This window comes from Ranitomeya variabilis, chromosome 1 (assembly GCF_051348905.1).
Source record: "Ranitomeya variabilis isolate aRanVar5 chromosome 1, aRanVar5.hap1, whole genome shotgun sequence".
NCBI classification, from domain to species: Eukaryota; Metazoa; Chordata; class Amphibia; order Anura; family Dendrobatidae; genus Ranitomeya; species Ranitomeya variabilis.
In genome coordinates, this window is record NC_135232.1 from 644,533,533 (window position 1) to 644,546,298 (window position 12,766).

At 47.0% G+C, this 12,766-nt stretch overlaps 1 protein-coding gene across 1 annotated transcript in view; it reads left to right on the forward strand.

The window, feature by feature from the left end:
• Positions 1–924: 924 nt before the first annotated feature.
• Positions 925–12,766, forward strand: part of ZFYVE1 (zinc finger FYVE-type containing 1) — a 38,731-nt gene continuing 26,889 nt past the window's right edge. The window contains exon 1 of the mRNA XM_077261862.1: positions 925–3,066. Within this exon, the coding sequence (XP_077117977.1) occupies positions 2,581–3,066 (486 nt within the window). The 5' untranslated portion in view covers positions 925–2,580. The remainder of the gene's footprint in view (positions 3,067–12,766) is intronic.

Sequence of the window (12,766 nt, forward strand, 5' to 3'; positions counted from 1 at the left end):
GTTAACAGACTGCGTTACACCACGTTATGCCGCGGTGTAACGCAGTCGGTTTAACGGACTGCTAAAACGCTATGTGACTGGCGGGCGCTGACTGTGGGGGGAGTATGGAGGGGGGGGAGTAGGGAGCGGGCACTGACTGCAGGGGAGTAGGGAGCGGCCATTTCGCGGCCGGACTGTGCCCGTCGCTGACGTATCAGCGACTTGGAATTTCAGTGACAAACAGACGGAAGTCCCCTTAGACGATTATATATATATATATATATTATATAATATAATAATAATCTTTATTTCTATAGCGCTGACATATTCTGTAGCGCTTTATAGTTTAACAGTTTCAAATACAACAGTCATGTAACAACGTTAACAATAATACAATAATTAAAGCAAAATAAATATAGGGGTCTGATGTCTGTAGAATGGGGGTCTTATCTGGAGTCTTTATATATGGTGATCTGGTGTCTGTAGAATGGAGTTTTTATCCGGGGTCTTATCTGGTTTCTATAGACTGAGGGGTCTTTACAAAGTGGAGTCTGTTGTCTGTACAATACGGGAGGTCTGATCTAAGGTGTCTATTTAGAGGGAGGTTTCCACTTCTATTGGGGGTAGGGCTGTACATTTCTTTAGGGGGACTGGTTTGGAGGCTAGATTTGGTGGGGCAATGTCCGGCCTACTTTTGTTAGGGGGGGAATCTGTACTTGGCTAAAGGGGACATCTCTGCTACCCATGATTCTAATTATGTAAATGGAGGCGTGTCCTGTATAAGTGGGAGGGTCATACACGCAGAAATCGCCTGCGCTGCATGTGATGGAGGGGAAGCACGATGGCAAGTGCCACTTGTAGGCTTCTGTTCACTTCCCATAATCCCCCGTGTTAACCCTCGCAGCACCGGCCCTGTACAACACGATGTTTACTCAGCGGCTCCGTCCTGCAGACCAAGTGCGGAAATCGCAGGGAAGTCATGTGACCACTGCTTACACGTGACGCTACGTCATCACTCCTACAGGGAGCAACTCCATTCTAGGCAGGACCGTATCAGGAGTCAGTGGGGAGCCGAGCCGGGAGCGGAGAGGTCCCCGTTACCTGCACACTCTCCGCTGCTCCCGGTGGACACCGTGGGGCCCGTCTGTGGAGCGCTCGGGGGCCCGGGAGGAGGCGCCGTGTGATCCCTGAGTCACTGCCGGATGCCGGGTTGTGGTGTAAACAATAGGTGCCTGAGGTGTCCGCCCGGAGACTCCGACCTGCGCTCCGGTACCGGAGTCCTGCGTCACCTCCTGCCCAACAGGACATCATACAGCGGGGGCAGGAGGCTGTCACCCGGGAACACCGTGCCCTGAAGAGCTGGACCTTGGAGAACTGCTGATCCCAGAAGATCCCTACAGATCGGCGGCAGATCACTAATTGGATCAGGGACCGCAAAACCATTCCCACTGCCAACATTGAGCCACAAGATGATCCCTATTGTTGCGGACTAATCCCAGTTACACAGTGTGACGGGGACGATCCCTATCGACACAGCGTGACGGGGACGATCCCTATCGACACGGCGTGACGGGGACGATCCCTATCGACACGGCGTGACGGGGACGATCCCTATCGACACTGCGTGACGGGGACGATCCCTATCGACACGGCGTGACGGGGACGATCCCTATCGACACGGCGTGACGGGGACGATCCCTATCGACACGGCGTGACGGGGACGATCCCTATCGACACTGCGTGACGGGGACGATCCCTATCGACACGGCTTGACGGGGACGATCCCTATCGACACGGCGTGACGGGGACGATCCCTATCGACACGGCGTGACGGGGACGATCCCTATCGACACGGCGTGACGGGGACGATCCCTATCGACACGGCGTGACGGGGACGATCCCTATCGACACGGCGTGACGGGGACGATCCCTATCGACACTGCGTGACGGGGACGATCCCTATCGACACGGCTTGACGGGGACGATCCCTATCGACACGGCGTGACGGGGACGATCCCTATCGACACGGCGTGACGGGGACGATCCCTATCGACACGGCGTGACGGGGACGATCCCTATCGACACGGCGTGACGGGGACGATCCCTATCGACACGGCGTGACGGGGACGATCCCTATCGACACGGCGTGACGGGGACGATCCCTATCGACACGGCGTGACGGGGACGATCCCTATCGACACGGCGTGACGGGGACGATCCCTATCGACACGGCGTGACGGGGACGATCCCTGCTGTTTCTCTGGGCACAGTAGTAATAATAATACACCAGTTTTTATACTGTTTTCCGTCACTTTTTTTGCATACATCCCTGGCTGGTCTGGTCTGCTCCCCAGGGGGCACCTCAGATTTACAGACCACTTAATAATGACGAGTCTCCATAGACCTTCCTGACTACGGGGTCATTTTGGAGTCTCCTTGATTGTTTTAATGGCACTTCAGTGCACTACACCTCATTTCAAGTCTTAGGAAATAATATATTTTTATTAGTTTTTCTTTAGAACACTATTTTGGTAATTTTAACCGTAGCCTTTACCGGTTAGAAGGACCTTTTGGCTTTTAGTTTTATTTTTAAGAAAGAAGATGAGTAGCCAGGGCCTGGCCGGTGATAAAACGATCATGACGGGTTTGATGTGCCAGGAAAGTTTTGCATGTGCTGGAAGTGAAGAAGCCGCGTTTGAGTGCGATGAGTGTAAGACGTTACAGTGCCAGCGGTGTGAGGAGGTTCTGCACAAGCAGGAGAGACTCCAGAGCCACGAGCGGACGCCGATCCCACAGGGCTACGTCCCTTATTGCTCCTCGTGCAAGGGGGCAAACAATGGCAGCACCGCAGGGGCAAGGCCTCGGGCGGCCGTAAGGTGTCTCTCCTGTAAAATTGATCTCTGCGCAGACTGTCAGAAGCGAACTCACTCCGGAGGAAACAAACGGAAGCATCAAGTCACCTTTTACCAATCTGCAAAGAGTCCCGAACCTCTGGAAGGTCCAAAAGCGGATGACGAGACTCTGAAGAGGAAGATGACTGAGAAAGTGGTCAGTTTCCTACTTGTGGATGAAACTGAGCAAATTCAGGTATTTATATTTTTATATCTTCCTGCTCTTGTATCAACAGCCTATCCTGTAGCGCAGTACACAGTTTACAATCACTCATATCACAGTCTGCCCCAATGGGGCTACAAGCCTGATATCGCAGTTTGCCAAAACTAGGAATAGTGCAATCTTTTAGGTTGTTTTTTTGGGGGATGTGGGAGGAAAGTAGTGTACACTGTGATGAGCTGCTCAAGAAAGGGAGAAGACTTGTGGAGCGATTCGTCATTTGCAATTTATCGGTCACTTTTGTTTTTTTTTTCTTTTTGCTCTGATTTTTTGCACCAATTTGTTCAAAACAGCTTACACATTTTGATTTGGTGCAAAATAAAAAATGCCCTTAATTTAGCTTGTAACTTTAGTATCAAAAGTCAAAAACCCTGTTAAAAACAGCTGTGAAGGCGGTAAGCCAAGCCCTCTGACTCCACAGCACTGGTCACTACTGAGCATGTGCATAAAGTGCAGCACAGATTCATCTCATCTCCGACTCCACAGCACTGGTCACTACTGAGCATGTACATAAAGTGCAGCACAGATTCATCTCATCTACGACCCCACAGCACTGGTCACTACTGAGCATGTACATAAAGTGCAGCACAGATTCATCTCATCTACAGCACTGGTCACTACTGAGCATGTACATAAAGTGCAGCACAGATTCATCTCATCTACAGCACTGGTCACTACTGAGCATGTACATAAAGTGCAGCACAGATTCATCTCATCTCCGACTCCACAGCACTGGTCACTACTGAGCATGTACATAAAGTGCAGCACAGATTCATCTCATCTACGACTCCACAGCACTGGTCACTACTGAGCATGTACATAAAGTGCAGCACAGATTCATCTCATCTACGACCCCACAGCACTGGTCACTACTGAGCATGTACATAAAGTGCAGCACAGATTCATCTCATCTACAGCACTGGTCACTACTGAGCATGTACATAAAGTGCAGCACAGATTCATCTCATCTCCGACTCCACAGCACTGGTCACTACTGAGCATGTACATAAAGTGCAGCACAGATTCATCTCATCTACGACTCCACAGCACTGGTCACTACTGAGCATGTACATAAAGTGCAGCACAGATTCATCTCATCTACGACCCCACAGCACTGGTCACTACTGAGCATGTACATAAAGTGCAGCACAGATTCATCTCATCTACAGCACTGGTCACTACTGAGCATGTACATAAAGTGCAGCACAGATTCATCTCATCTACAGCACTGGTCACTACTGAGCATGTACATAAAGTGCAGCACAGATTCATCTCATCTACGACTCCACAGCACTGGTCACTACTGAGCATGTACATAAAGTGCAGCACAGATTCATCTCATCTACGACCCGACAGCACTGGTCACTACTGAGCATGTACATAAAGTGCAGCACAGATTCATCTCATCTACAGCACTGGTCACTACTGAGCATGTACATAAAGCGCAGCACAGATTCATCTCATCTCCACAGCACTGGTCACTACTGAGCATGTACATAAAGTGCAGCACAGATTCATCTCATCTACGACCCCACAGCACTGGTCACTACTGAGCATGTACATAAAGTGCAGCACAGATTCATCTCATCTACAGCACTGGTCACTACTGAGCATGTACATAAAGCGCAGCACAGATTCATCTCATCTCCACAGCACTGGTCACTACTGAGCATGTACATAAAGTGCAGCACAGATTCATCTCATCTACGACTCCACAGCACTGGACACTACTGAGCATGTACATAAAGTGCAGCACAGATTCATCTCATCTACAGCACTGGTCACTACTGAGCATGTACATAAAGCGCAGCACAGATTCATCTCATCTCCACAGCACTGGTCACTACTGAGCATGTACATAAAGTGCAGCACAGATTCATCTCATCTACGACTCCACAGCACTGGTCACTACTGAGCATGTACATAAAGTGCAGCACAGATTCATCTCATCTACAGCTCCCCAGCACTGGTCACTACTGAGCATGTACATAAAGTGCAGTACAGATTCATCTCATCTACGACTCCACAGCACTGGTCACTACTGAGCATGTACATAAAGTGCAGCACAGATTAATCTCTGCTAAAAGCCGAGCTCCTTACATCAGGAACAGAACAGACCTTTATAAGACATTTCATATCTTTCGCAAATTATTCTGGAAACATTTACAGCATATCCTGCATTCTATTAATGTACCCAATGTATTATATATTTTAGGAGTTGAATACGTTACATTTGTTTTACTGACTCCACCAAAATGAACACAGACTCCACCACCCAGCTAAAACGTCACATATTAGTCTACAAAAATAAATAACTGAAAAACCAAAATTGAAAACTCTGCCAAAATCTTTCTCCAGGCAGGGACTGGACTGGTAAAATTTTGCATTTCATGAATCTGTCTAACATATTTGGATAAGCTTAGTCGTCGAGGAAGAATCGAAAAACTGAGAAAAGTGAAAAAGTGGCACAAAACTTATAGTGAATAAGGAGCAAGTAGTAAAGCCACTAAAAACGGAGGAAATCGCTCCAGAAAAGTGGAGAAACGGCATTGATCTCCATCTAGATTTTGTCCTGGGTTAGATTAAATCAAAGGCCGCAGTACTTGACGGAAACCACTGAGCCTTATGAAAGGTGGACCCCTGGAACCGAACCCACCTGGAGTCTGCACTTGTTCAGCTCCATTTACAAGCCCAGATTTATGACCAATGTTATAGATGTTGAAATTGGTCTGATTTAGCTGTTCACACCTGCAGATCTTCCTCCTCTGTTGTAAAATCAAACCTCCCTATTCCTTATGATGGAGTATCCTTTAGGTATCTATTCACACGCTGAAATCATTGTTTAGCACACAGAATTTTGTGTGAGTAAAAAAAAATTCAATCAGGTCAAATGGGAATTCACACACCAATTTAGGTCTGATTGCAAAGAAATTGGTCATGTATCTGCACCCTCACAGTTGGGTGAAAGTGTTTGCCCCCTTCCAAGTATTCTTTTGCATGTTTGTCACACTTAAATGTTTCAGATCATCAAAGGAATTTAAATACTAGACAAAGATAACACAAACACAAAATGCAGTTTTTAATTTAAGGTTTCTATTATTAAGGGAAAAAGGGCCATGTGATTGCCCTTTCTTAATTTATGTTTTAACTGAGGTTTATCACATCTTTTGAAGCAGAGTTCAAATTCCCTAGGCACACCTGTTCTCAATCAAGAAATCACTTAAATAGGACCTGCCTGACAAAGTGAAGTAGACCAAAAGGTCCTCAAAAGCTAGACATCAAGCCGCAATCCAAATAAATTTAGGAGCAAATGAGAAACAACATAATTGAGATCTATTAATTTGGAAAAGGCTATCAAGCCATTTCTAAAGCTTTGGAATTCCAGCAAACCACATTGAGAGCCATTATCCACAAATAGAAAAAAAACATGGAACAGTGGTGAACCTTTCCAGGAGTGGCTGGCCTACCAAAATTACCCCAAGAGCACAGCGGTGACTCATCCAAGAGGTCACAAAAGACCCCAGAAAAACTGCATGCCTCAGTTAAGGTCAGTGTTTATGACTCTACCATAAGAAAGAGACTAAGCAACCATAGCCTGAATGGCACAGTTTGAAGACTAAAACTGCAGCTGAGCATTAAGAACATAAAGGCTTGTCTCAGTTTTGCCAGAAAACATCTTGATGATCCCAAAAGACTTTTAGGAGAAAAATCTGTGGACTGGCGAGACAAAAGTTGATCTTTTCGGAAGATGTATGGCTGCCGTCACACTAGCAGTATTTGGTCAGTATTTTACATCAGTATTTCTCAGCCAAAACCAGGAGTGGGTGATAAATGCAGAAGTGGTGCATATGTTTCTAATATACCGTATATACTCGAGTATAAGCCGAGATTTTCAGCCCAAATTTTTGGGCTGAAAGTGCCCCCTCGGCTTATACTCGAGTCACGGTCTGTGGCAGGGTCGGCGGGTGAGGGGGAGAGGGCGCTGAGGCATACTTACCTAGTCCCGGCGATCCTGTCACTCCCCCTGCCCGTCCCACGGTCTCCGGGTGCAGCAGCCTCTTCCCCTGAGCGGTCACGTGGGACCGCTCATTAGAGAAATGAATAGGCTGCTCCACCTCCCATAGGGGCGGAGCCGCCTATTCATTTCTCTAATGAAGCGGTGCCGGTGACCGCTGACAGAGGAAGAGGCTGCGGCACCGAACACAGGCAGGGGGAAGGAGCGGGACGCCGGGAGCAGGTAAGTATCGCATATTCACCTGTCCTCGTTCCACACGCCGGGCGCTGTCTCCATCTTCCCGGCGTCTCTCTCTCCTCACTGACTGCAGGCAGAGGGCGCGATGACGCATATAGTGTGCGCGCCGCCCTCTGCCTGATCAGTCAGTGCAGGGAGACGCCGGGAAGATGGCGCCGAGGAGCTGCAAGCAAGACAGGTGAGTATGTGTTTTATTATTTTTATTGCAGCAGCAGCAGCACAGCTATGGGGCAATAATGGACGGTGCAGAGCACTATATGGCAGAGCTATGGGGCAATGGTGCAGAGCACTGTATGGCACAGCTATGGGGCAGTAATGGTGCAGAGCACTATATGGCACAGCTATGGGGCAGTAATGGTGCAGAGCACTGTATGGCACAGCTATGGGGCAGTAATGGTGCAGAGCACTATATGGCACAGCTATGGGGCAGTAATGGTGCAGAGCACTGTATGGCACAGCTATGGGGCAGTAATGGTGCAGAGCACTATATGGCACAGCTATGGGGCAGTAATGGTGCAGAGCACTGTATGGCACAGCTATGGGGCAGTAATGGTGCAGAGCACTATATGGCACAGCTATGGGGCAGTAATGGTGCAGAGCACTGTATGGCACAGCTATGGGGCAATAATGGTGCAGAGCACTATATGGCACAGCTATGGGGCAATAATGGTGCAGAGCACTATATGGCACAGCTATGGGGCCATAATGAACAGTATGGAGCATCTATTTTTATTTTTGAAATTCACCGGTAGCTGTTGCATTTTCCACCCTAGGCTTATACTCGAGTCAATAAGTTTTCCCAGTTTTTTGTGGCAAAATTAGGGGGGTCGGCTTATACTCGGGTCGGCTTATACTCGAGTATATACGGTACTTTTCCTCTATTTGTTCCACTCCTGGTTTTAGCTTACAAATACTGATGTAAAATACTGACCAAATACTGCTAGTGTGACGGCAGCCTATGTCCAATTACATCTGGCATAGAAGTAACACAGTATTTAAGAAAAGGAACAGCATACCAACAGTAAAATATGGTGGTGGTAGTGTGATGGTCTGGGGCTGTTTTGCTGCTTCAGGGCCCTTTAGGTTTGGATTTCTTTTTCCCTTAATAATAAAGACCTTTATTTAAAAACTGCATTTTGTGATTACTTGTGCTATCTTTGCCTAATATTTAAATTTGTTTGGTTATTTGAAACATTTACGTGTGACAAACATGCAAAAGAATAGGAAATTAGGAAGGGGTAATACTTTTCACACAACTGTATATGGAATTCTGCTTTCAGTGCCGTTATGGGATGAGCTGCGCTGTCACATGCCTAAAGACATGCTTCCTATGCTTGATGGTACATGTTGCAGCAGAGGCAATCGTTCCCAGTAAGATTTGTTCGTTCATGACACTGGCATTTCAGGATAATTTAAAAGGGAACCTGTCACCCCCAAAATCGAAGGTGAGCTAAGCCCACCGGCATCAGGGGCTTCTGTAATGCTATAGATAAGCCTCCGATGTTACCTGAAAGATGAGAAAAAGAGGTTAGATTATACTCACCCAGGGGCGGTCCGATCCGATGGGCGTCGCGGTCCGGCGCCTCCTATCTTCTTACGATGACGTCCTCTTCTTTGCTTCCTGTCGCGGCTCCGGCGCAGTTGTACTTTGTCTGCCCTGTTGAGGGCAGAGCAAAGTACTGCAGTGCGCAGGAGCTGGGAAAGGTCAGAGAGGCACGGCGCCTGCGCACTGCAGTACCTTGCTCTGCCCTCAACAGGACAGACAAAGTGCGCCTGTGCCGGAGCCGCAATGTGAAGACAAGAAGAGGACGTCATCCTATGAAGATGGGAGGCGCCGGACCGGACCACGATGCCCATCGGACCAGACCGCAGCGGGACCTCCCCTGGGTGAGTATAATCTAACCTTTTTCTTACCTTTCAGGTTACATCGGGGGCTTATCTACAGCATTACAGACTGCATTACAGAATGCTGTGAATAAGCCCCTGATGCCGGTGGCCTTAGCTCATCTTCGATTTTGGGGATGACAGGTTCCCTTTAAAGCCAGTGAATATTGGAGTAGAACAAATATATGGCTTCTTTACCCATGTGAGAGGGTGCACAGACGAAAATCGCAGCATATGGCATTGTCTGACTTTTCCCTGACAGAAGATGTGAAAGTAAGGGTACTGTCACACAGTACCATTTTAATCGCTACGACGGCACAATTCGTGACGACGCAGCGTCGTATGATTATCGCTCCAGTGTCGTAGACTGCGGTCACACGTTGCAATCACGGCGCTGGAGCGATGCCGAAGTCCCCAGGTAACCAGGGTAAACATCGGGTTTCTAAGCGCAGGGCCGCGCTTAGTAACCCGATGTTTACCGTGGTTACCAGCGTAAAAGTAAAAAAAAACAAACAGTACATACTCACCATCTGATGTCCGTCAGGTCCCTTGCCGTCTGCTTCCTGCTCTGACTGAGATCCGGCCGTACAGTGAGAGCAGAGCGCAGCGGCGACGTCACCGCTGTGATCTGCTCTCACTTTCCGGCCGGCAGACAGTCAGAGCGGGAAGCAGACGGCAAGGGACCTGACGGACATCAGATGGTGAGCATGTACGGTTTTTTTTTTTTTACTTTTACGCTGGTAACCACGGTAAACATCGGGTTACTAAGCGCGGCCCTGCGCTTAGTTACCCGATGTTTACCCTGGTTACCAGCGAACGCATCGCTGGATCGCTGTCACACACAACGATCCAGCGATGTCAGCGGGAGATCCAGCGACGAAAGAAAGTTCCAAACGATCTGCTACGACGTACGATTCTCAACAGGGTCCCTGATCGCAGTAGCGTGTCAGACACTGCGAGATCGTAACGATATCGCTAGAACGTCACGAATCGTGCCGTCGTAGCGATAAAAATTGCACTGTGTGACAGTACCCTAACACATGGTCAGGCATGTTGACTTTTAGCATGTCCGATCCTTATTTTCTACAGGAAAATAATCTGCTCTGTGCATGTGTTTTTTTGAAACGAAGAATAAAAGTCAATTGTCTATCTAAAGCCCCCACACATTAACTTAGCTCACCCTTCTGATACCAACGGGGTTGTCCAGCAAATTTTAATGGGGCACCCAATAAGGATCCGGAATGTCAACTTATCATCCAGCCCCACGGCTTTCTCATCGAGAACTCTGGAAAGCTCCTGTTTATAGGACAGTCGGGAGACATGGCTGCTGGACGAACAATCGGACCACTCTTTTAAGTACATGGCTTTAAAAAGTGACTTTCATTCAGATAACTGGACTCCTAATCCTGTCATGAAGAAAGTAACGAAAGAACCCACACTTTCATCTCAGATTCTGCATCTATATCTATTCCCAGGATAGGCCACAAATAGGAGAGATCCTAAGTATAGGTGATCAGCATGAAATCTCAGAAAACCCCTGTAGTGTTGCCCTTGTATTTCTTTATGATGAATGGCGGTATAATTCACATTGGTAAGATGTCCCCCAGGTACAGCACAGTTATTGTTTGGTTGTTATGTATGCAGGCTGTGGGGCGTAGTAACTCCTCCGTGCTCCACCGTGATAAGTAGATTACAGATAAAGGCATTTATCAAGATGATGGATCCTCCCTAAACGGGTCTGTTTGAACAGTCACCAGTCGTAGTGTGCAGCAACCTGGCTCCAACGTGCAGAAGTCTCGTCTCACTGTGAGCATGTACTTGTAGTACATGGTGTGCTAATGCACTTGGCTAACTTTGCACGCGGACCTGCAGCACACACTATTCTGGTCCAATTTCCAAACCAGATTAGTGCATGTAAATAGCAGACTGTCCCTGCACCCGTCCAGCTTCTGCAGAGCTCACAGGGCCAGTTGTGTCTACAAAGGTCATTGCTTGTCTGACCTTAACCTTAGATTAACTCACACACTACTTTTTTTTTGTCATGCAAAATCATGAATAACCATTGCAATTTTTCTAGGATTTTGTGTAAATTGCAAAAAAAAATTGCCACAAATCACTATAATCGGTAAAAAAAACAACTGCGCTTTATTCACCCTCCCCAGGTACAGCGCTGAGTCTCCACCAGTGCTGCTCCTGATTTCTGTTAGGGAGCTCAGTGACTCCTACTGTCTACATCAACATAGCTCCTGGGCTCAGGGATTGGCTGCAGCGCTGCTGACATGAACAGAAATGGAAGCTGCAGCTTGTAGAAAACATTTCTAAAATAGGGCAGCCCCTTTAAAATGGAAATAGGATTGTGGAAACTCCCTTAGATTTGTGTGCTGGGGAAAGTTCAGCAGAATTAACCCCCCCCCCCCCCATGTTTCTACTGGTTCTAAAACACACGTAATTGGGAACGTTTTTTTAATCTTTGTATTTTTTGAAAAGAGAGGTTTTGGGCTTAAAAGGGACATTTTGACAATGTAACATGCAGAATCCTATAAGTGTGTACTGCGCACTCCTCAAGTGACCGCTCCAGTTGCACTATTTTGATCTCGTGCCGATTACTTTTTTTTGTTCTCCCACTAGAGACCATTGAGGGAAGTGGGAGAGAATGCGGCCGGCACAGCCCCACTAACCGTGATATAGATGAAGTTTTGTAACTTTCTTACGTTGTTTCAGTTCTTTACTATTTTGTAGATATTAGAGAATAAGATTTTTCTTGTTCACGCAAAAGAGAAATCTCCAGTCCTGCTCCCAGACTGGAAGTGGATACATTGTATCCAGGCTGTAGGCAATGCTCTGTGAGCTAAATCTAGCTGCACCAGAAACTACAAATCTCACTGATAGTTTGTTACAATGTAATATACCAGACTGGATAAAATTGCACCACTCCTTAGGTAATGCTCGCACAATGCTTTCAGGGTTATTTATTTTTATTTTTTTCCTTTTTGTTAGGCCACGATCAAACCCCCCCCCCCAGAAAAAAAAATACTGTAAAGAATGAAATGTGTAAATTAAAACCCTTAGGCTTTTTCATACTTACATTTCTCAGTTCAGTCAAGGGAGCAGAACAAGTATAATGTCGTGACTCGTAAGTGGACCTCTCGCCACTATTATTGTATCAGATGAGTAAGTCAGAATTTTAAAAACATCTGATGGTAGAAAATAGTCAAACAAACAGAAGTCGATGGGCAGCCTATAGCAACTAATACAAATACTCTTCTAATTTTTTCCTAAATAGTTTGGAAAATAAAGGCGCCGTGCCGAAAAAGAGGAATATGGTGGTTCAGAGTCAGCGCTACCCAAGGTTCAAAGGTGTAGTCAAATTTGTGTCAACAGGTTTCCAAACCTGTTCATTAGGACCAAACCACAATGAACGGTTTGGTCCTGATGAAGGTTTTGAACCGCGTTGACACTAAACCGCATTCACGCTTTAACTTTGTGCGTGACTACACCTTTTGAACCTTGGGTAGTGTTGACTCTAAACCACCGTATTCC